Source organism: Meles meles, chromosome 4, assembly GCF_922984935.1.
Source record: "Meles meles chromosome 4, mMelMel3.1 paternal haplotype, whole genome shotgun sequence".
Lineage (NCBI taxonomy): Eukaryota > Metazoa > Chordata > Mammalia > Carnivora > Mustelidae > Meles > Meles meles.
The window spans coordinates 64322178-64348423 of record NC_060069.1 but is presented as its reverse complement, the minus strand read 5'-3'; the positions used below and the strand labels follow the sequence as shown (position 1 = coordinate 64348423).

General features: G+C 34.5%; 1 protein-coding gene across 5 annotated transcripts in view; it reads left to right on the top strand.

Moving 5' to 3' along the window:
• NLGN1 (neuroligin 1) overlaps positions 1–24835 on the top strand; it is a 696790-nt gene extending 671955 nt beyond the window's left edge. For 2 of the 5 annotated variants that reach the window (XM_046001285.1, XM_046001282.1), the window contains 3 exons: positions 11812–11997; positions 15477–16266; positions 17100–20725. In XM_046001285.1, the coding sequence (XP_045857241.1) occupies positions 11812–11997; positions 15477–16266; positions 17100–17922 (1799 nt within the window). In that variant the 3' untranslated portion in view covers positions 17923–20725. Of the gene's footprint in view, positions 1–11811; positions 12025–15476; positions 16267–17099; positions 20726–24332 lie in introns of those variants that run through there. The other 3 variants (XM_046001284.1, XM_046001280.1, XM_046001281.1) reach the window with 2 other exon arrangements.
• Positions 24836–26246: the final 1411 nt, after the last annotated feature.

Below are 26246 nucleotides of genomic sequence, written 5' to 3'. Positions count from 1 at the left end.
CTTTCTCATTTCACCTCATGTATATTAATACAGAGATTAGTTTCACTTTTTTCTTGAATAGCTAATCACTTGGCAGCCAACATCCTACTGTGGCATTGCAGGTCAAATCAGCTGAAAAGGACAGTGACTTCAAACTGGAAAATATAATGCTTAGTGAAAACTGCACCCAGAACAGGACCTCAGACTTGTCACCCAGACATGAAAGATTTATTTTCAATTACAAATCCAAGCTTAATGTGAGGGCATCCTGGGGGAGATTCAGATCACTGCTTCTTCTAAATTGACCTTCTACTTGTTTCAATATTTCCTTCCCTATTCAATAGCATTCCCTGACCCTCTGAGCTGAAGATCCATATTAGCTACTGTAGGAATTGCTGGTCTAGGAAAGCTTTTTGAAAAATTTCTCCAACTGAAGGCCAAGTTACATGAGTGATACTCTCCTTGGTGAGCTTTCACACATTAACACAGCAATAGATTTAGGTCTCCAGACAATACTTCCAATGGATTGCAGGGGCCAATATCCCCGTGTTATTTAGGCTTAAGTACAACCCAAAAAGTTATTCCAATTTTCGATATTAGGTGGATTTATTGTTAACGTCTAAGTAAGACCTATGACATATCCCCTTGGCATTAGTGAATGAGATTACCTGAGGCTAGCTGCTGGTGCTACCACAGCAGTCTCTGAAATTGGTTTGCCTCAGGATATTTTGGGTCAATTCTAGGGCCTTTATGTGTACTTAGCAGCTGCTCTAAAAGGCATACCATATGGCTCTAATCTAGGTAGGGTTCACAAACTTAAGTATCACTAATTGAAACTTCCTAGGAAAAGTTGGTTTAAAAAAAACAAACAAACTTTGTAACTTAAAATTTGAGAGTGAGAAATTTGGATTATCATTCATTATCAAAGGTCTATTAGGAAGTAGTTTAGATGCAATTTTCTTTATATTGTAGCTTTTGCTCCTTTATATTATAGATTTTCACTATAGGTAACTCATATTACTATGCTCTTCTCATAATCTATATACTTTGGGGCATTAAAATATTTTTAACTAGGGTGAGTCATAGATTGTTATCACCATCATTTTTGCTTGGTATGTAGATGTGTGTTTGTGTTGTGCAGTGGTATGTCGGTACTTCATATGTGGTGTTGGTGACATTATTTAGTGTTGTTCCAGATTAGTGGTTTCAACCTCATTATATGACACTTTTTCACAAATGAAATATCCCTATGCCCCAAAATTCAAGAATAAGCTTCCATTTCTGTTTTTTTATAATTACTAATTTTTCCATAATTTTAGTAATTGTTATCATCTTAACTTACTTTTACTAAATTACTTTTAAAATTTAATTTTATAATTTACTAAGAAAAAAATAATTAATTTATATATGAAAAGACTACTCAAAAATTTTAACCAAAGGGAAGTCTAAGACCGCAAGAGTTTCTTGCAAAAATACTATTTTTATTGTGCCAAGGAGAAGTAAGGATGTGCTCAAAGATGATAGAGACATGTCAAGATCACATAAAGACCAGCTTGGAGAGAATCCCACTGGCCAAATAAGGGACAATATAAGCATCAAAATAAATGAAAGGAAAATATTATAACCCCTAGAATAAAATTTAAAATCCTGAGTCCATGATGATACAAATAAATGAATGAATACAAACTGGGGAGAAGAGAATCTTTTTCTTACCGCCAATTCCAACTAATAATAAGATAAATGATAAAATTAATATTTGTTTAAGATAAGAATCATAAACAGATGCCGGAATTAGTAATGACCGTGTGACAGGAGACAGGATATTTACATAGTATCAACATAATCTGCCTATCTTATATTTATTAACTGCAAAGGGAAAAAATAGTAACTTAATAGTGGGGAAATGTAGAAAATTACCACCTTAACCGTGGTCATGAGAGAAATCAACATTGTATGCCTGTTGTTTTGATGAACTAAGATAAACACATTACTTCTATGGTCCTTCTTGTCAAAAATTCATAATCTGAGGAAATGCAATCATGAAGAAACATCAGACAAATCTTAATTGGGGGACATACTACACAATAACTGACTTGAATTCTTTGAAAAAAATCAAGGTCAAGAAAAACAAAGAAAGACCAATGAACTGTTCAAAATTAAGGAGTTTAAAAAGGAAACTAAATTCAACATGTGATTCCAGATTTGATGGGAGGGGGAGCAGGGAGTGAGAGCTAATAGAAGGAAGGAAAGAATGGAAGAAGGGAGTGAGAAGGAAGGTAGGAAGGAAGGGAGGGAGGGAGGAAGGAAGGGAATGGGAAGGAGAAAAGGGAGGGAGGGAAGGATGAAGGGAAGAATGGAGAAAGAAAGGGAGTGAGAAGGAAGGGAGAAAAAGAAAGGAAGATGTTAGTATGTGGGAAGTCTGGGTGTCAAGTACCTGGTAAATGTTTGTACTATTTTTGAAATGTTTTGGTAATTTTGAAAGTTTTCAAAAACAAAGTTTTAAAATCACTGAATCGGGCAGGTTAGCTTTTAATAGAGAAGAATATAATGAAAGTAGCATTTAATGACTGTCAAATTTTTCTAGTCATACCTTAAGACAATATTTATCTTCTCAAAAAATCCTACTATGATTGAAATAAAATACATAAAACAATCTTGTTTTGTCAATATTCATATGAAATTAGTTGTCTTAGGTTAATTAGTTAAGTTTATTCACTACCCAGACTTTATCTCCCACCCTTCCACCTTTTTTTTTTTTTTTAACTGTGTCATTCTCAGGGGCAGCTAGTGTGGGATTGGGAACACAACATTCCAACATCCCTTCTTCCCACCCAGGTCTCAGGTTGTGCAGTTGACTACTGCTGCCTATAATAGTCAAAATTATTCATGTATCACTCATCTTTTTTTCTGCTATTTTTTTTGCATCTTAAAAAAATGTACTACTAATATGTTTAAGCAATTTCACTAACTATTCTAAAATAGTGAGTAATCAGCAAATCAAGACACAATGTCTTCTATTTAATCATTGTCACAGTATTTTGGCTTATAAAACTATTCTCATTGCAAAACAACCCAATTAAATGTTTGAGTTGAATTCTAAGGAAATATGTACAATGAGCACAAATATGCTTTCTACACTTAATAGGATTCACTAAATGTGTTTATTTCATAACAAATATCCTCACTATCTGATTAAAGTTTAGAGGGAAATATACATAGTTCTTGCAAACTATAGTCTGCTTAACAATTTCAAAACCTCTGTGACAGAGAACAGACTGGTTATTGCTAGAGAGAAGGGGGTTTGTGGGCTGGACAAAATGGGTGAAGGGGATTAAGTACAAACTTGCAGTTATGAGATAAATAAGTTATACCTGAATGTAATGTATAGCATGGGGAATATAGACAATAATATTTTATTAACTTTACATAGTGATGAGTGATAACTAGATTTACTGGAGTGATCATTTTATAATGTATACGAAAGTTGAATCACTACATCGTACACCTCAAACTAATATCACATCTTATGTCAATTATATGTCAGTAAAATAAAAAATAAAATTGGGACAACTGGGTGGCTCTTGATTTTGGCTCAGGACTTAAGTTGTGAGGTCTAGGCCTACGTTGGGCTCCACACTGGACATGGAACCTGCTTAAAATTCTCTCTCTCCCTTTCTCTTTGTCCCTCCCCCACAACGTGCTCTCTCTCTCTCAAAATAATAAAAAAAAATAACAAATAAAAATAAGTGGCTCCTGGGTGGCACAATCAGATATCCAACTCTTGGTTTCAGCACAGGTTGTGGTCTCAGGGTCTTGAGATGAGTCCCATGTGGGGCTCTGTGCCCCATGATCAATGTGCTCAGCATGGAGTCTGCTTAAGTCTCTCTCCCTTTCTCTCTCTCTGCCCCCTCCCCTGTTCTCTCTCTCTCAAATAAATAAATGTTAAAAAAATAAAAAAATTTAATTGTAATAAACAGTTAATGAAATAAAAATAAATAAAAATAAAATAAAAACCTCTGTGGTAAATTTGACCTTATTGTCTATATGCATACATTTAACTTCTTTGTAATTAAAATTTTTTTAAATTCTTTTGACATTCATATTTTTTCAAGAAAGATGGAAAAACTTTTTTCACAAAATAAGTGATGATAAGGAAAATGCCAAATTCAGTTGATTAAAACCAAAGCAGTTTAACCTAACATATATTAAGCCCTCCTGTGTACCAAGACATTATCTTTTGTTTTTGGTCAGAGAGAGAGAGAGAGCACAAGCAGGAGGGGCAGCAAGCAGAGGGGGATGCAGATTCCCCACTGAGCAGAGAGTCCAATGCAGGACTTGATCCCAGGACCCTGAGATCATGACCTGAGCCGAAGGCAGATGCTTAACTGACTGAACCACCCAGGTGCCCCAAGACATTATCTTTTAATAATGATAACTCTGTAGGGTAGGTGCTACTATTAATATTGTCTGTTAGGAACCTGAAGTGCTCACACAGTAACTTGCTTGTGTTATGAAAAGAGCACCAACTTTGGTTAACCTGACTCAACCAAATCTTGACTCAACCAAAGTTGGTGCTCTTTTCATAACACTATTGAGAGACTCTCAAATGGCTCTCAAACTTTGTGTTCTTAGGCCAATAATCTGGGCCAATATTGTGGGCCAGTTTGCTTGTCGGTGTGTCCTCTTCTTCCTTTGGGAGGGCCCTACCCAGTATAGCCCTATTTTCTCTCTTTAAGACTGCTACTACCCAAAAGCATTTTCCAAATAGATCAGCTGCTGAGAGGATCTTAAATTCCTACCTCATTGCTGTCATCAAAGAAAGACATAGACCTCTCTCATTTGGAAAGTTTAATTGTTGATCTCCGTGTTGTAACAGAATTGTAACGTGTTAATGCCTGCCTTCATTCAGAAAACACATCCAGAATGGCCATTTGGGAGCAGGTGGAGTCCAGAGAAAATAAAGAAAAGGAGCACATCATAAATACAAATGATAAATTACAAAATACATATACACACATTAAGACAGGAGCACATAAGAGAGACCGAAATATGCATTAGACAGATATTTGCGATATTTTTACAGTCCTCACTGCCCTGAAGCTATGTAGTTCTGAACTGTATAGTTGCTGAAGGTTTGCTTATACATAGCCATTGTGGCTCCATGAATTTCATGCTTTGAAGCAAATTATTCTTTTAAATCATTAGACACATTCCTGCATAATCAGAACAATTACAAATTAACAATGCGATTTCTTTCCTCTGAGTAGCTCTTTTAGAAGGGAGAGGTCTCTTTTTCATTTATCTGTGAGAGCAGTTATTCAGAAATTGCAGGAATTTTATCAATTTTGATACCAGGTCTGTTTTCCAGATTCAAATAGACAGGAAGTACACAATAGTCGAATTCAGGGAACGTTGCATAAGCATTTCTTGACATGTAGACCAAGGCCTGTGTACATTAACAGCCTCAGGTTGGGGTGAAGAATAGAGGTAATGGAGTGGAATCTGGGGCTGGGTGTTATTTTTTCCTAAGTATTTTGGGCCATTCTTGAAATTGGAATAGTGTACACAATTCAGAGCTAAGCAAACCAGTGCCTTTTTCCTCCATTACTATCTGTGGGGGATGGAATCACAAATGTCAGCATTGGCTATGATACAGAAGGATCAGTCTCACCTGTTTACCTTGGAGATGGCAAAAATATGGGACATTTGGGGATTGAAAAATAGAGAGGCATCTACAGGTGTCTTCTTTCCAGGCATCTGTTAGCAGTCACCTTTACCTTCCCGGTGTCCAACTGTCAGCAATCAGGAGACTTGGCCAGTAATTCAGTTTACTTCTCCCAAAAATGAGCCATTAAAAAGCAAATTATCTCACAATAAATAAATAGATAGATGATAGATAATCAATAGATAAATATGTGAAAATATAAAATTTTGGAAATGCTGCCAAGTTATATGATATTAAGATATCAACCATTTCGGTGCAAGTTTTTTTCCCAGACGATACATATAAAAAGGAAATTATTTTGACTTTATCCTTTGTTGTTTCTAAGAAGAATTAGACAATAGCTCTCAAGAGAACATATTAGTAAGGAAGTTAGCTTGAGGTGATTAGTAATTAAATGATATCATGTGTGTTCCTTTTCCCTACACAGACTCCAGATTGTCTAATTTGAGAAAATTTAAACCATTGTATTTTAAACAATCTTGACTCAAAGGGAAATGAAGGGAAACTGTCCAGTATGTGTTAACATAGGAGTGTTATTTTGATATAACAGTGTCCACCATTACAACACAATATCTTTCAAAAGTGATTCTGGTGACAGAATAGAAGGTAGATTTGTTTGCTGGAAGTTTGGAGGTTGAGCGACTAAGAAGGATTTCATGAGTCTAAGAAGAAAAGAGGAAGACCTATAATAAGTCAGTGGAAGGCAGGAAATAGAAACAGAGCTAAGATTCGGTAGCTAAGAAGATAGGGTGAGTTAGCACATGGGATTTTCAAATGGATTTTTAGTTGGGAGGATTTGAGACATTGATCCCATGTTGGCTTTTTTTGTTTGTTTATTTTATGTTTGAGATGCAAAATCCTTAATGAGTTATTTTTCTGATCTATAGTCCCCGGTCCCTAGAAGAATATCATTCAAAGTCTCAGGTCAGCAAGTCTGGCTCTTTGATGCTCACTATGGGCTCTGTTTTGAAGATTCTTATCAGTTTGACTCAAAGACCAACCACATCCATCTGTATCCAGGCAACAGCATTGTTAAACACAGATTTCTTTTCTACTTCTTTATAGCATGAACACATAATGAGGACTCGTTAAAAAAAGAAAAAAAATATATATATATACATATACACACACACATATATATAATATCTAGCTATATATTTATATATTTTTAATTTATATATATTTTATTTTATATATATGCACACACACGCATACACGCACATATATATGAACTTTCAGATATTAAACACTACAAGCATAAACATTCAAATTTTCCCTCCTCCACCTAAAAAGGAAGCAGTCCTATAGTGTAGAGTCACTGACATCTTCAATTTCTGATATTCTAGATGTCATCTCGAATGTAAACAATCTGCATTTTTCCTAGTCTCTGTTTCCCCCTTGAATATGTTTCAATCTTTTTTTGGCCGAGAAGCACCTTGCTTTCCTTTTGTTTTACATTCTAAATATGTTGCCTATGTGGTTATTCTGTAAGAGACCTGAATATAGATTGGGTCAACCCATCAGCTGCTGAGTTGCTGCTGGACAACTTAACTTAGCTTCTCTTATATTCCTTCAGGTCTGCCCATCTGAATTTGGTGGACATCAGCAGCCCAACCCAGTACCTGGTTACAGTGATTATCTGTTTTTATTTATTTTCCCCTTGCCCATTTATTGTATGCCTGATCTGATTTTTCCATTCCAAGGGCTTGTGGACCCATGTTCAGTTGCTTGGTTTCTCACTAACACCTGAAAGCAATCCTACTTGCCAGATGAGGTAAACATCACATTGATGCCAAACCTGCTCAGTAAATTTAATCAGATCAGTAGAACTAGTAGTCCATGTAGGAAAAACAATGTTTGGAGATGTTTTTTAATGGACAAATTTTTAGGTGGGAAGAATGATGTTAAATAAATTCTATTTGAACACACAGTCAGATGAGAATTGTAGTGTATACATGAGCCCCTTGAAATAATTCTTGGCATACTTGTAATTATGAATTTTGAATGTTTACCTTGAGTTCCAGAATAATATTTTTTTCAAGGTTTTATACTCATGAGTCAAGTAAATTAGACAGTTGAATATTATTTTCTGGAAAATTCTGTTGCTATCTCCCCCCAAAAGAGAAGATCATGTAATCATTATTATTCTGTCTTACAAAAATAATGTGTCATTGTATCAGGACATCAATTAGTCATACATTCTAGGAGCTTACAACGGAAGGCCAGGAGAGGCAGATAAATGAGTGGCCATAGGGAATGACTTAAGTGATATTAAGGGAAAAATCATCTCCAAATTAATGATGATGGTAAGCAACACTTTAGGATCTTTGTAAAATTCGGTTCTGCCATGCTGGACTGCAGTTGGACAGTCCAATGTAAAGTTCCAGCTAGAGTGGTCTGAAATAATTCTACTGTTAAGGACACAGCTGCTACGTCAAGTTTAAAGAGAACTTTAAATGACACTTCACTGGGGAGCAAAGTATAAAGAACTCTGCCAATGCACATCCCTCGGATAATTAGCAAACTGTGTCTTTTGAGGCAGTGATTTACTCAACATTCATTTTTCACCCTTGGCTGAACCACAAAGTTTTGTTTGAATATAGCATCAGAAATCAAAGAATTCATACAAACATGTAGTATTACTTTCTCGGGTCTTAAAAAGTAGATTTGATTGGTTGGCTGACGTTAATAAAGACAGCAAATACCTATGATTTTTTCTAATCGAAAACCCATAGTGTCTCTCTGTACTCATACTAATGATCACTTGCTTTTAGTTGGAACACACATAGATAGGTAATAACTAGAGAGATAGATGACACAGATAGATAAGTTACAGCATACACATGAAATAAAAATCAATAGTGAAGGAAATTCACGAGTGAAAGGTAAAAATGAAGTTTGACCGAGTAGCTTGGACACTCCAAGTCTACTTAGGACACAGTCTTTTACCTGATGATTTACTCCATTTTTCATGCTATGACTTAACAGTGCAACTTTGAATAGAATTAATTTTATTCAAATTTTTTTTTCTTGAAGATGCTACAAGATTTCTTTAAATTATATAGAAAGTGGACATTGTCTTTCAAGCAACTGACATGCTTTTACAGGTTGGTTATATAAACACAAAATAATTTGACCAACCTACCAGAGTGTTTTAAATGATGCTACTAAAACTGGAATTATAGAAGGGATATTTTTTTAGTTAATGTAGAGATAATCATGTTATGACCATGGTTCTCCACATGCTACATATTGAATTATGATTATTTTATTGGTAGTCAATTTTGTATGAATATAGAGATTCATTTAATATTACTGGAATTATTCAATATTATTTCAAGAGGAATTAAATACAAATCCTGGAGTTTGCAATGAGTAGCATTAGCTATATTCAGAAATCAAATTTCATCTGAATGTATTTGTGATATAGAAATCTAGATAATAAACTGGAGTGTGCTTTCATTCTCACATTCACTCTCTCTCTCTCTCTTTCTCTCTCTCCCTCTCTCTATCTCACACACACACACACACTTATACTTCTTTTATCCTTTAAGAGTCCTTTCTATCTAACATACGGTAATCCTCCCATAATGTTGTTTTCAAGGTTCATGTTATGAGTCTATGTTTATAGATCAAAATATTTATAATGGATACCTTCAGGAATTTAAACCAATGGTTCTGTCTTATACCAAAATTCACTTAACAACAAATAAAGTTAAAAGAGTTCTATTCCATGTTTCTGTTTTGTATTTTAATAGGCTCTCATTTTTATGACTGAGTGTTTGAAAGTGCTTCTTTTTTTCTCTGAAAGAGAATGGGCACATGAACAGGGAGAGGGGAAGGGTCAGAAAAGGAGGGAGAGAGAGAATCTCAAGCAGACTTCACATTCAGTGAGACGCCTGACAAGGGGCTTGCTCTCAGGACCCTGAGATCATGACCTGAGCCAAAATAAAAAATCAGCTGCTTAACTGACAAAGCCACCCTAGTTGCTCCTGAAAGTGCTTCTTTGTAAGAAGATATCACAAAGATTTCCTTAAATTGTTATGTAGATTAATAAAGAAAAATAAAAGCAATGAGTATGACCAGGAAGATGTATTTATTTGGATACTGTGTGTTAAAAGTTAACCTCTGTCTCAAGGATGATTTATTTCTGGTGTCACACACACGCGCGCGCACACACACACTGGACTAGAGGTTGTGGTTTTGTTTCATACACCTTTTGGTCTTGTACAAAAGAATGACTAATCATCTTCATTTTATTTTTTTTTTTTTGCAAAGTTATTCATTATTCGTCTTCATCTATTGCTTCCTACTATGACCCTAAAGAATTTCTTTTTTTTTTTTTAAGATTTTATTCGTTTATTTGAGAGAGAGAGAATGAGACAGAGAGAACATGAGAGCGGGGAGGGTCAGAGGGAGAAACAGACTGCCTGCTGAGCAGGGAGCCCAATTTAGGACTCGATCTCGGGACTCCAGGATCATGACCTGAGCCGAAGGCAGTCGCTTACCCAACTGAGCCACCCAGGTGCCCTCTAAGGAATTTCTTGCCCCTGTATTCACTTTGGGTATAGATTGATTTATTCAGCTGATAGGTACTATTATCACAAATATAACTGACTTTTTGGTTTAGTTACAAAATAACTATATTCAATAAATAAAGGTGTATTTCAAATTGAACAAAATAAGTTTTACTTTTTTTATATTGAACTTCTATAATGGGTCTGCAATAAGAGAATATCTCTAATTAAAAAAAAAAATTAGTTCTGGAACACCTGGGTGGCTCAGTGGGTTAAAGCCTCTGCCTTCAGCTTGGGTCGTGATCCCAGGGTCCTGGGATTGAGCCCTGCATGGGGCTCTCTGCTCAGCAGGGAGCCTGCATCCTCCTCTCTCTCTCTGCCTGCCTCTCTGCCTACTTGTGATCTCTATCTATCAAATAAATAAATAAAATCTTTTTAAAAAATTAGTTCTATAAACTTGGTGGATTGGAAATTATATCCCTGAATATAATCACTTCATATAGTATATCTCTAAATATTTTCTACACAATATGTGAATAGTCAATAAAATGGAATCTTTTATGAATTACTTTATACTTCCACATTTATACCAAATGTGGAAATATATTAGAGAGTAGATATTTGTTTTATAAGTTATAATGAACATTATGAAAGCTATTAAGTCAGTTAAATGAATGAACATGTTTAAAGTATTATTAAAGTAATATCTTTGACTCCTCTCTAAAACAAATTCTATGTATGAGAAATTCACTCAGTTCTTATAAGATTTTATTTTTTCTCCTTTTTTCTCTTTGCCACTTTGTCAGATCAGATCCTTGTAACCTTTCCTCTACTTCCTTTCTTTTTCTTATGCAGCATATATGCCTCCTGATTTTCAGATTTACTGTAAAGCACAGCTTTAAACATTCTAGATATATGAGTCTGAATCTTTCAAAAATCTCTAATTATTCTATACTGTTTTCTCATTAAACCAATATGCTTAGTTTAGCATTTAAGGTATTCCAAAATGTGGCCCCAAATTACCTCAAACACAGTGACTCTTTCTTAAGCATGGGCCATCTTTGATAAAAATGTACACATACATCTACATGCAAAGAGTTGCATATAATTTTATGCACAAATGTTAGAAAAATACCCCTGCTCTTCACCCTCACACCCTGCCACTTTGCAACACATTCCTTAAATTCCAACCACGTCAGACCATGAGTGACTGGTGGACTGACACAGTGTTTTATGCAAAAGCACATTCTCATATGCCCCATGGTACTATCCCAAATGTCTCTAAGTAATCTGGCTGGTAGAATGTCTCCCCTGAGGTTTTTCAGAATGTTTTTTATTCTCTTTATCTGCCCCCTGTTACCTGTTACCTGGGTAACCTGGGGAAGGTAAATGTCATTCTTCAGACTTCAGTGTCTACTCTTCTTCCTAAAGTATATTCTTTTTTTCTGGTGGGAAATAAGTTTTTACTAAAGAACTTGGACTCTACTCGCCTTGGTGAACACAGGCTTCAACTGTATTTAAACTGAATGTCTATTTATTCATGTCAACTAAAAAGGTGTTCTAAGGTATCTTTTCATTTTGATCTTCCAGGTTTCTTGAGCACAGGGGATCAGGCTGCAAAAGGAAACTATGGACTCCTTGATCTCATCCAGGCTTTAAGATGGACTAGTGAGAACATTGGATTCTTTGGTGGTGACCCCTTAAGAATCACTGTTTTTGGATCTGGCGCTGGGGGTTCATGTGTCAATCTCCTGACTTTATCCCATTATTCTGAAGGTAACCGTTGGAGCAATTCAACCAAAGGTATTATGCAGGTTGCAAATTTTGACAATTTTGGTGTCTGCATGCCGCCACCATCAGTAGTATGTGATGCTCTGTATATATCTCTCTGTTCAAACTGAGTGTTAGGTTGAGCTCAATAACTGTTTAAAATTTTGTTTCTTCAGCTTTTCTATGCATGTTTCAATTTTTGTCAAACTCTTTTCTTTGTCTCCCGTGGAGCTTGGTAAGGATGCCCTTTCAAGCACACTTCAGAACAGTTAGCATTACAGTTCCTTTTCTTTCCTCTCAAAGGGTAATTTTGGGGAAAATCAAAGATGTTCACAGTTGTCATCTCTGTTTATTCAGTAATCAAAAATCAAAGACAGGTTCTTTTTAAATGCAAAGATTGTTTATAATTTATTTTCAAGACAATAGATGTAAAACCCTTTACTGGTAAGAAGATAAGGAAGCAGGTGATAAGCTGGTTTGTCTGGAAACAAGATTTTCACTTGTTATCTAAGTACAGAATGGATGTTTGATTATTTTGCATGCATGATCCAAAATTGTCAAAGCATCAAGGTCACTAGTAGAGCTTTTCCTTAAAAGGAAAATTAGGTTTGAATCTGTGCTTTTTCTGTTTTCAACTTCAAAAGTGTTTATTCCACCCCCTACCCACCCAAAGCTTGGCTTTAAAGCAGCATGGAGGACTAAGGCTGCAAAAACCCATGAAATTTTTTTTTTGTCTCCATGTTCTGGCCTTGACACCCTTTTTCCAAAGTGCCTGACCAAGGCTCATCACGTTGGTTTTTTTATGGATTCCCATTTTACCATGAGTTTAAGTTACTCATTCTAATCACATTATTCACTTGAAATATCCACCAGAACAGAAGTGTTTTGTTGGAAAAATCTGTAAAATCAAATACTTTCTCTCCATTATACATCACAGATAGGAAGATGGAGAATATACATTAACATAGACCATTTTGTGTTTTCTGCTTTTTTATTGTCATTTTATATATATGAAGGAAGTATATGCTGCCAAGTGTAATTCATGAAGCATCTTGATTTGTAAGACCGAGTTTTATGATGTGAGCATCAGACATAGAATATTTGTTTTCAATATCAAAGATATACTGATGTGTTATTTCTGAAGAACAGCCTATCATTAAATAAGTATATATATTTGGAAATCATATATTATCATAGACTTAATTTATAGATATAGCTTATATAACATCTCATTTATGTTAGTAGAGCTCTGATTTGAGATGACAAAATGAAACATATGAGAACATTTCCAATTGTATAGAGATCTTGGTCTGTAATTAAGTGGCTTATTTTGAAATAACAAAATTTGTTGTTTAGGTTTTTTTCATTGAAGAGATTAGATTGTTCTAGCTGAGGACTGTATGGACTAATGCCAGTCTTTATATAGTTAACATTAGACAATCTGTTCAGACTTCATAGGGTCATTTGATCTCAAATGTTATTTCTTCCTATTTAGTCTAAAAGTTTTTCTAGATAGAGAGCAAAAAAAAAAAAAAAAAAAACAAACCGGGCACCAAAGCCAGTCAACTAATCTAAAACTAGCAACTGATAAAGAGATAAGCTAATTAGTTCATTGGCTAGCACTGCTATTCATCAATTGATGATTCAGTAAACAGTGGCCAGTGGCTATGCCAACATTTGAAAATATAATATTCCATCATGCTCTTCAAGGAAAACTGTCCCTGTGGGGCCAGAGAAATGGACTTACATTTGGCTTAGTCTTAAGCCTATCTCCACAAAAAGGCTGCTTGATTTTTTTTTTCTACCAGAAGATGCCCCGGAGACATCTTAAAATCATCAGGCTAATTCTGTCGCCGGTGCAGACACAGATTTAAAGTCCATAAAACCCCAGAGCTGCAGCAATGCTTAGGACTGTTTATACCAGGAGTCCACCATGGATTATATATACATAAATAGCATTTTCACAAATGATAAAATATATGATTTTTCCAATACTACCTAGATGGCACATTTCAGACTATATTTACTATGATGTAAATTTTTCCCAATTTTTTTTTTTTGGTATATTTAGTTAATATCATTGAGCCCCTGAAATGGGAAATAATCACCAAGTTTACCTTAGTTGAAAAGTTTTGAATTAGTAAAATATTTCTCTGAGCAAATGTTAACAAACACATAGCCTATGTAATTTTTAGAAATTGTCTGTATTTATATCATTCGCTCTAGCATACTTGGCTCTGGCAAACCAAAAATACGTTCATAAAGAAGTCGGAAACCAAAACAAATTTAAATTGGTACTGTTTGACTTTTTGAATATTTTTAGAATATCTAGGAGCATATTATAGACATTTTGAATAAATATACATGTTTGGAGAAAAATCTAAAACTTTGCTTCTAGTTCAGACACTGCTTTAGCACCTTAGTGAAAAGAATTCATATCTCATTAACACATATGAATAACTGAGCATGTGTTTAAATAACTGAACTACAAAGCTATATTTGGAAATTGATAATAAATGTAATTTTTAAAGAAAATAGGTAAATTATGTTTTTAAAACAAGAATTTTATTTGAAAATACCTTAATGGGTAGATAAAGTACATTTGTAAATTTGAATGGCATGCAGCTCTTATCAAACTGCATGTGGGACCATGATTTATAATTCTTAAATGCAATTAAGTTAAAAGCAGTGGACCATGTATTTTTCATCTTTTATGATAAAATATAGCAGTGCACATTCAACAGTGGAAAAAGTTAAATCACCCCCCACTGAATCTTTCTGCTGATGCTTTTTTCTTTAACCTAGTGAAAACACTTCAAATGTTATATCTTCTTCCGAAAGATGAATATTCAGCATACTATGTCTGAAATGAAGAGCTGGAAAGAGTATGTCTAAAGTGATATTCTGTTTTGTGTGCCTTCAGGGCCATCCCCAGGGTATTAGCAAATCCCCAGCCCCAGTAGTTGCATAAGCTCCCAACAATCCTTTTTTTAAATAAACCTGAATAAAACAAACATACAGAGCCATTTTAAAGGAAGATGTGTACAGCCAAATTGGAAGAAATATTCTCAAAAAACAATATAAAGTCTAGTGAGGAGTTAAGAGGGAGAGAGCCCATCTGGTTGACTTTTATAATAACATGAGTGTTTACATGTGGATTGAAAAAAATATTTGGGACTTCTTACCACTAATATTTACACATTCTCCCTCTCTCCTTGCTTATTGCCTCTCTGAGACACCAAACAATTTAGACCTCTTGCTCCCTAAAGCAGTTGCCACTCAAAGCGCAAGACTCAGTCTACCTCTCTGACTCCTTATACCCTGGGGATGACTTTATGTACCTTCTCTTAAGCAAAAGTGTCTCTATCTTCCTGTTTCTTGAGTTGTATATGGGTTTTTATATACACATCTAAAATATCAGATGTTACTGTTTTGCCACACATTATTCAAAAGTCATCTCAAATTCTTTGTTGTTTTTCCCGTAGGACTTTTCCAACGAGCCATAGCTCAAAGTGGAACAGCCCTTTCCAGCTGGGCTGTTAGTTTCCAACCTGCAAAATACGCTAGAATGTTGGCCACAAAAGTTGGTTGCAATGTTTCAGATACGGTAGAGTTAGTGGAATGCCTACAGAAGAAGCCTTACAAAGAACTTGTTGACCAAGATATTCAACCAGCACGATACCACATAGCCTTTGGACCTGTGATTGATGGTGATGTAATTCCAGATGACCCTCAGATATTGATGGAGCAAGGAGAGTTTCTCAACTATGATATAATGTTAGGAGTTAACCAAGGGGAAGGGTTGAAATTTGTTGAAAATATAGTAGATAGTGATGATGGTATATCAGCTAGTGATTTTGACTTTGCTGTTTCCAATTTTGTTGATAATTTATATGGATATCCTGAAGGCAAAGATGTTTTAAGAGAAACCATTAAATTCATGTATACTGACTGGGCTGACCGTCATAACCCTGAAACCAGAAGGAAGACATTATTGGCTTTGTTTACAGACCATCAGTGGGTGGCACCAGCTGTAGCTACAGCAGATCTTCACTCAAACTTTGGTTCACCTACATATTTCTATGCCTTTTACCATCATTGCCAAACAGATCAAGTTCCAGCTTGGGCTGATGCAGCTCATGGAGATGAGGTTCCCTACGTACTAGGAATCCCCATGATTGGACCTACAGAGTTATTTCCTTGCAATTTCTCCAAAAATGATGTGATGCTGAGTGCAGTTGTAATGACATACTGGACAAATTTTGCCAAAACTGGGTATGTACCTAAGGAATAAAGTTGTCTGTAATTTAATAAAAATATCCTTGTAAGCATTTAAAAATAATACACTTTTTGTGTCCAAGTGATTTCATTTAATAAATTTATGTCAATAAAGTATTAGGTTTCTTTATTCAAAATTCTATATAGTGCTATTTCAGAAATCATTGCTTTATTAGTTCTTATTTTTTAGAAGTTTAATAAGAAAGCCTTGATACCTGTTGCATTATTCAGTAATTAAACTTATTTTGTGTTTTTTATTACACAAGACTTGTTATTGTTATTTAGTAGTGATGAATATTATATAGTGCTTTCCACTTTATAGTATTGTTTGCCCTCTGATCCTTCTACCTTCTTTGTTAGATGGACAGGTTGGGTATTGTTAATCAATTTTGCAAATAAGGGACTGAGGTGATAAGAGGCTAGCCTCAAATAGATATTCATATGTCTTGTATGTTGCACTATTAGGACTTAAAACCTCATAAGCCAATTCCAAAACTCAAGTCTTTTCCTCAATCCCATGCTGTCCTTGTTAGTTTGCCTAGGAGACAATGCATATGTATATGAATTTTTATATCTTTGGGTAGATAGTAGCCCATCTTTAAATGGGCAAAGAGAATGAGAATGTGAGGCTTACTCTCATTACATTATCGTCCATCTAAGCTGCCTGCGATAGGATCTGTGTTTCTAAGTTGACCCAGTTATTATTAACACAGTCTAAGGCCTTGCTAACCTGCTAATTTACCTCTCCAATTCAATGTTAAACTAGTACTCTTTTGACTAAGAAAAATAATAAAACAATTTTGTTCTCATAGTGCTTTTTTCTTTCCTAGTGACCCAAATCAACCAGTCCCTCAAGACACGAAATTCATCCATACCAAACCCAACCGCTTCGAAGAAGTAGCATGGACCAGATATTCCCAGAAAGATCAACTTTATCTCCATATTGGATTAAAACCAAGAGTTAAAGAACATTACAGAGCCAATAAGGTGAACCTCTGGTTGGAGCTGGTACCTCATCTGCATAATCTCAATGACATTTCTCAGTATACCTCGACAACAACTAAAGTGCCATCAACCGACATCACTTTCAGACCTACGAGAAAGAATTCTGTACCTGTCACATCAGCATTTCCCACTGCCAAGCAGGATGATCCCAAACAACAACCAAGTCCATTTTCAGTGGATCAAAGGGACTACTCCACAGAGCTGAGCGTCACTATTGCAGTTGGAGCATCATTGCTGTTTCTGAACATCCTTGCCTTTGCAGCCCTGTACTACAAAAAGGATAAGAGGAGACATGATGTTCACAGGAGATGCAGCCCTCAGCGCACTACTACCAACGATCTGACCCATGCACAAGAAGAGGAGATCATGTCCCTCCAAATGAAGCACACTGATTTGGATCATGAATGTGAGTCCATCCATCCACATGAGGTGGTTCTTCGGACCGCCTGCCCCCCAGATTACACACTAGCTATGAGGAGGTCACCTGATGATGTTCCCTTAATGACACCCAACACCATTACAATGATTCCCAACACTATACCAGGGATTCAACCCTTACACACATTCAATACATTTACCGGAGGACAGAACAATACTCTGCCCCATCCCCATCCCCACCCCCATTCACATTCAACAACCAGGGTATAGCCAGATAAGAGAAACAAACTCTATTTTTTTGATGGATTGCAGTAAAAGATTACTGAAGATTCCTTGGCTTTCAACCTACAAGACTCTTACTATTTAAATAAGGAGGAATATTATGTGAATATACATATCAAGAACTTTGGGGGTTTTGAAAAAAAAAATTGTACATATATACACAAATCAACTTTAAAAATGAATTTCAATTGCTTGAAGCAATTGTTCTGAATGATACTTTTTCATTCACATTCAAGAATTAATTTTTTGAAGATTTATGTTACATAATGGAATTAGGCATGTGGAACACCAAACAGGAAAGAACTATGTCTGAAATATAAAACATAAAAATAAAAAAAAACAACCATGAATATGCACAAGGGACACACCAATGGAATGTCAGATAATTTTCACCAGTTTTTATTTGGAGGCGTTTTATTGTGTAGACCATATTTACATATTTGGATAAGTACACAAAGCACCAATGCTGTTAATGGCCTTAGCGGAGGCTCATGCTGAAATTTGCCAGTAAAACAAAGAAGTTTAAAGACTGGCAGGTACAACATTATCACATAAGTGCTGTCAGTATAAAGTTGTGGGGATAAAGGAAACTGGATATTTTTAGCACGATGTGCATGATAATTTATATGCTTGGTGGCTGTGCTGCTGATTAAGCCGTAATTAAAATTCTTCTCATCCCATTGGAGTCTTTAATAGAAGCTTCCTCTATCAATTGGCAGAACCTAAAGAAGATTTTAAGGGGCAAAAGTAATTAGAAGTAAATAATTCACAGTAGTTTTGATAATAGGAGGAATTAGTTATTAAAGGTATTTGAAGAAACTATAGGCATAGTGGTGAATACTCGCTGATACGAATCCCAGGAAAAAAGAAATTCCTGTGTTTTTAATGTTCTTTTCATCCCAATCTAAATAATTTATAGAAATACAACCCTAATTGGATATGTGTTACAGGATCTATAATTTGCTGTGGTTTTTGTTATTCTGTATTTTGTTCCTTTTGGTAAGGTGAAGTGTGTCCAAAGAGTTACTTGCAACAGTCTTCTATGATATGAGGATGCCCCAAATTACCACTCTGATTACAGTTCTCAGTTAATTGATTTACTCATGTTGCATGACAAAATGTTTACTAATAAGAATTCAATATACAGTTATATCCCTCCTCATATCACTTATCTTTCTCACTGAGGCTCATTCATTGGAATTTACTCACCCAATCTCAGTAGAGTACAACATAGATACAGAACCTAGAAGGAGAGTCAACACCTGGAGAATTTTAGTCTTACACGTATGTGTGATTTTAAATGAATACTTTAAGACCACAGGAAACTCTTCATCCCCCTGTTGTTTACCAGTAACAGTATATCACAGACCTTTCCAAATGTTTGTATATGTAATCAGATGTACATTTATATTAAAAAAATTGAGATGGACTTAAAGAGCACATCCTGATAAATACTTTCTCTCTTACCTGTACTATATTTCTATTAGACTAAAGTTATGTGATTTTTTTTTACATTTTTTCAGATGACTAGCAATTTTGATAGTTTGTAAGATAATGCAAAGAACTTTCTCTGACAAACTAACTGCAGTAACAGAAACCTTTCTTTTCAGTTACTCTTTTTCAAGAATGAAAGCTTATTATACAAAAAAAAAAATTGTATACTACTTGATGGAAACAACTTTGTACATCTTGGCCATGTCACTGGTCATTGCGTGAAATAAAGATAATCTGGATAATGACTATTAGTCCAATGCTAAGAGACATGATCTTTGCTCATTAAAGAGCTAAAATGTTTATTGCTGTTTTGTCTTTTTCTTTTTAATAACAAAAGAAATATGACTGTCTCAGAGAGTCATTTTTCTAGACCAGTTGGGTTTTTGAAGACATATAGATAACTTCTATAGAAAACACACGTGTATTTAAAGGCAAGTCTCAGCTAAGATGAAACCGATGAAACTTTAATATTATGAATTTATAAGCCCGGGAACTCATGAAAAATGTTAGCTTTGTGTTTTTAAATACCTCTTATGTGAAAGTGTTGTAGAAATAAAATGTGCCAGTTCTTTTCAGTTAGAAACACAGGTTCTGATTTTCATCGTCAAGGAAAAGGCCTATTGGAAATAAATGTGCAATATTTCATGGGATGAGAATTGCTAGGTTCATAATATAAGGGTGATTAAACTATCATAAAGTAATGGATAGACAGTTATCCTCCTAAGAGAACTAAAAAATGCTGAGAGACACATTAAGCTGACACTATAGATAAAATCTTCTGTATCAAGAAATTTTTTTACTTGTAATTCCCCCTCCCAATTATTAACTATCAATTAAATGTCAATAGAACTCTATAACTTCAAGTAAAAATCTCTGTTGAGGCAAAAAGTCTTCAAAACCCAGAGCGGTCTCCATGCAGTTTTTGCTTAATATGGTTATGCTTTTAGACTGTGAACTGCCAATGTAAACCAAGAAAAAGAATTGCTTAACATCTGAAATATTGCTAATCACAAAACTGTCTTTTATTACACCAATTAAACAAAAGATAAAAGAAACAGAAATGGCAACAAATAAGATATGAGTGAAATCTTTCATATGCATTACTTCACTTGGCAAAATCAAGCATTCTCTTCTATCTTAATGATGGCCATATTTATATCTTTATGCATACCTGTTGCTCTAAATTAATCTATCAATCTACCTATAAATGCCATAACTGACATCTGTGTTATATTAATTTAGGGAAATGATTTAGGAAAACAAACAGAGTCCTAGTCTTTTTTCTAAATTAATGTAGTATAACTTTGTGGAAGATAAAAAGCAGTTCTAGGTTTTATTACTCTTCTCAAGTTGTGATAAAGTCATTGTGAATGAGTGTTAGTTGTTAGTTTTATAATTACAGCAGCTAGTTTTCTGAGTGTAAATGGTTACCCACAATAAACAGAACATTAAGAACTGTTTTTAAAGCTGAAACATAATTTTTAAATGCAAAAATTATTTTGAATATTGTTACATTTTAACCAATATCTTTAAAATGTATTTATTTACACAATTTTCTTTAGAAAAAAGTAAGTCACAAAATTAAAATGACATTTTTGGCATTACCTATTAAAATGATATTTTGGCATTTTTGGCAGTTCAGATTTTCCTCCCTCAGAAGGAAATAGCCAAGGGTGCTTAGAATTTATATAAACATTAAGCCAAAAACGGACTTTATTTCATTGTTTTGCTATTATATAAAATTATTACCAGGTGTTGTATGTATGTAAAGTATGGGGTTAGAAATATGAACGTAACAGATTTCGTAGATTTACATTTCTATTGAATATGTTGACTATGAACTAAATCTGGTTGAGTACTACAGATTTATCAGAAGGCTCATCATTAGCTTTATGGAAATTGGAAAGTCATTTGCTAAAGCATTAAAACTATCCACTTTGAATTTGGAGAGATCATGCTCACAGATCAAAGAAGAAAATCTGAGTAAAGTATAATTTATTTCATCCTTCATTTCAAATTTAAAAGTTGACCATAATGATCTTTTAATTCAAATTTTTTTTATCTGTACAAATGAGCACAGCAACCAAATTTTTAAAAATAACTAACCATAAGTGATATGAAAGAGGAAAACAAGGCACTAATTTTCTTACAGAAAAGAAGTGCCAAAACTCATTGTTATATCTATAATATATTCTTCTCAAGTTATTTTGCCTGTTGACATACTCATACCGACATACATATTAGTATCATGAAAAGATACAAAGAATGTGGCAAACACGTTTCAGCTCTAAAAACACTACTACATAGAAATTACTGGGATTTTTTTTCCTTTGGCGAGTTTCACCGAAAGATTTTCACAGGGCAAAATGATGAATGGAATTTTCAGGAAGCTATCAAATATCATGGCAATCCTTTGATGTTTGTTTCCTTCTGTGTTGTTGGTTCAAAGTACGGGCCTTTTATTTAATTTCTAATAATTAGTTGTTATAGACTATCAGTTTTTAATTTGAGTGAAAATTAGACAATTTGGTTATATTTGTGAAAACATGCTCCCAAATAAATTCAATTAATGGGCATTTCCCTGCTGAGATTTTGTTATCATTCATTTAATTATCTTGTCAAGCTTTACTCTTAAAGACAATTGTTTTGGCTTTTTAGTCAATAAACAGGGAATTTCTCCAACAGCCTTATACCTCTCCTGCACTTGATATGATAACATACACTCCAAATTTCCATCCGAAGCCTCTAAAGAAATATCCTACTGATATGAAGCATTTGGTAGCCAACTGGATTCTCTTTCAAAAGCATTCTGATTTGAATTCATTCTGGCATTTTGATGTATTTGTACACAGGCCAGAAATCAATTCCATTTGATAAAGGTTACAGAGTATACAGACTAGAATAACTGTGTGCAGGGTATAAGTGCCTTTCTGGGATTTTATTTATAAACCTTATTGTCTTTTTTAAATCTGCAGATCCTGATAATTCAATTGAAAAGATACAATAGGATGACCATGTTACAAATTTCCAGTAAGAAAATTTTATTTAGAAAGGTCTTTTCTTGCATTTAACTTGATTTTTTGTATGACAGCAAATGGATCCAAACTATTCCTAGAAAAGAGTAAGATGAATTTTTTGAAAACAACAAATAATTATTTAGGCATCAGATTTAATAGTATTCAAGGGTAGCAACTTAAATCTCTAACAAACTTTGACTTTGTTCTAAATAGGTAAGTTTAATTTAAAAGGAGTCTGAAGTTGTTAGGGACAAACATAAGTTAGAAAGTATATCATTTTTTCTAGTCAACCATTATATATACCACATGGTATATATTTGATATGTGGTTTATTGGATGTCTGTGATGGCCCTTTCAGACTCACATATTTACAAATGACTTTGTATACCTTACTGCATATGTACTAATGTCATAGAGTTTAATCTTCTGTAGAAGGTCAAGCCAAAGTGCTAGCAGTTTTGTGTTGAAATGAATGATAACAATTAAAGCTTTAAAGAAATCTGTAAAGGTCTAGTAACAAAAACTCAGCAGATGAAGTTAAAGTAAAGGGACTATTTTTGAATGCCATGTCTAGGGTTGATGTCTATTATTAGAGGGTATGTTTAAAAGAATTTTAGTGGTTTTGATTCATCTTTTCTGCACTCATATCATTTAGAAAATTAATGGGACATATGTCATGGTTTTTGTAAAAAAAAGAAAAAAGGCCATTGGGTGTCATGATTCAGTTTGTGTTTGGACATCCGTGGCTTTCATTAAAACACGTTTATTATCATGAATAAATATTACCATGTTTTCCAAGTTGTGTTGACTATTTTTAAACTCAGAAATAATTTCTTCTCTGTGTGACACACAAAAACATTTCCAAGATAAATGTTCCTTTCCAACTTCTATATATTGCCCATACATGTGCTGACAGTTCCAATTTGATGGAAACAATGACAGGTTCTGGTCTGTTCACCTCTGGTGAATTCAGGGGAAAAAATCTGGAGAGTAAATTTCAGGAACTCAGGCACGCTCATTGCACAGCTTTTCATAAAAGAGAGGAAAGAGGGAGGAGAAAAAAGAAAGGAGTGAGGAAGTGAAGGAGGGGAAAAAAGGAAGAAAAACTTCTCAATTTTAAATCAGTGACTTTTTGCCTCCAAATAGTTCTTTCGTAGAGATGTATGGCAGCTTATTAAAAAAAGAGAGAGCAGAGATTTAAATAAATCTCTTTAACCCATAATCCATTGTCCTTAGAGAATAAGATTAATAGTATTTAGGATGAGACAATGAATTTAATCCTTGATCCAGGCCTCGCGCTCATTGTGTCACTGGAAACAAACAAAAATAAAATCTAGAGTGATAGATTTCTAGTCTTGTTCTATTTAATCAATACTGATCTCAGTAGGGAGGACCGAATGAACTATGGGCGTTGCTCATCTGTACATAGCCCCAGGTAAGAATACAGTTAAACAAATAAGACATCATAGAATTTCCCAAAATATAGCCTAAAGGTCACTATTTCCAAATTGCTAAATAAAAGAACTGTCATTGTTTTTGCAGGTCTCTGTGGCCACACACAGCCATCAGTACCACATTAACAGTTTAAAAGAACATTCAAAGAGTTTCACATTCCACAAAAGGGCTTAGATGTTTTATAGGGTTTGATGTTGTTTTACATGATTACATTTTTTTTTACTACATTTTTACATTTCCTTACAGGTTACCGAATGTTATTTCTGAGTTCAAAAAAGAAACCACTCCCAAGTATATCCTATAAATGTTTATATGAAAATAGCATTTTCCGATGAAGTGCCATAATTTGAAGTACTTCCTATTGCCCCAATTTGGAAAGTTTCCTTGAATATCCCCTTAAAGCATTTCTCTCTCTCCCCTGAAAATATTCAGCCTCATTCTTGGAGTTGACTTCACCTGCACCAAAGGAGAACTTTCTACTGCCTCCTGCAGCTTCTCTTTGCATCCCTCTCTCAATGTTCTTTATGCCTTCTTCTCTAAGAAGGCGGAATTTGTGGGGAATGTGTCCAGGTAATCTAAATAAGTGGTGCTTTTCAGGAATTGGCTTCCTCTGTTCCTCGGGCAGGTTAGTAGCTAGCATACATCACTCGAGCAATGATGAGAATTAGTCATTCATTTGTTCAATGAGTCGTGTTCACCATGAGCCAATGGGCTGAATATTAGACACTTACCAATAAAATACAACTATTGCCACGCTTGGAATAGGTCTAAACACTTAAACTATTCAGATTTCCTTCTGTATTATCTGGTGTACCAAATCATTACACCATACTTTATTTCAAATTTATTTTATATGTGTCAAAATAGTAAACCTAAAACAGTACTTGCTGAGGTCACAGCAATATTAGTTCAATTCTATTGATGAGTCCACCAAAAGCGCAGGTGTGTGGCAATCCTTCCCAGTAACAGATATAGCCCTATCTGAAGCCTCACTGTACTATGCCAAAATAAATCAAACATGAAATGTCCAGCTTAAATTTCATCGGATCCAGCCACTTAACTGATTCCTTAATCCTCTACCACAGTCCCAATATGTGGCTGTGAAACTTACTACTGCACAACAGTGGTCTGGAATTCTAAAACAGGTGGCTACTTTTGAGATCATCTGGAATTTCTTCCTTATATCCACCTGTCATTCCCTCTTTTCTTTTGAAAGTCATAAAGTCTCCATCTCCTGACTTTTCAAATATTTGAAGATAACTGTCGTATCTTCCCTGAGTCATTTTCTTCTCAAAGAAAAATTCCCATTTTAATACAAAATAGCTCAGTCTTCACCACTCTGATCACTGGTTTGTTTTTTTGTTTTAATAGTCTCTTAAGCCTATATTTCTTAAGATGTGTGATGTCTAGGACTGTATATAATAAATAATAATTTATTATTATCTACTGATCCCTACCTAGTAGAGCACTACTAACAACTTCCTCATTGTAGAAACTGTATTCTTTTAATATAACTTGTCTTCTTTGGTGGCCATAGCACACCAGTAATTCAGATTGAGACTTACTCCCTATTAAAACTCCTTGAAATTTCTACAAGTACTGCTGTTAAGCAAACGAATGCCTTCATTCTGCCCTTGATCATTTGAGTGTTATTTCATCTTCAGGATATTGGACACTATTAAATTCCACCTTCATTAAACTCATCACATTTTTCTAGCCTATGAAATCTTTTTATCCATCCCAGAGTAATGAAATCTAATAAAGTGATAGACATACTTTTTTTATCATCACCCAGATAATTTACAAAAGATACTATGTAGAATCAGGTTGAGGACAAAGTTTGGGACTAAGGACAATGGAAATAGTATGTACAATACTGAGAAAATCAACTGCTGACATTTACTGAGCACTTACTATATCCTAGATTCTTGTCATACCCCACAATAAACCACTACATACCACCTTCAGAATTTTATCAATACATTCAGACGCACTTATTATGGACCTTTTATTATATGAGTCTCTGAGCTACCAATGATAGAAAAGCGAAAGTTTTTGTTCTTTTATTACCATTAGCATCTGATGAATTCTTCATTTTGTCTATACACATAGCACAAGAGACATTATCAGATAAATTTGAAGAATCTGTTTTCTTCCTTTTAAAATATTTTAATGATGTATTAGTCATCCTAAGTAAGAAAATTGGAATAATTACTTTAGGCCTTCTATTTAGAGGTTTCTGAGTTACAGGTACTTATTAAATGAAAGAAATTATGGAAAAAGAATGTGACTCTGCCACTATGACATTTTTCCCCAATTCTTACATCAATCACCTGTCATAATTAA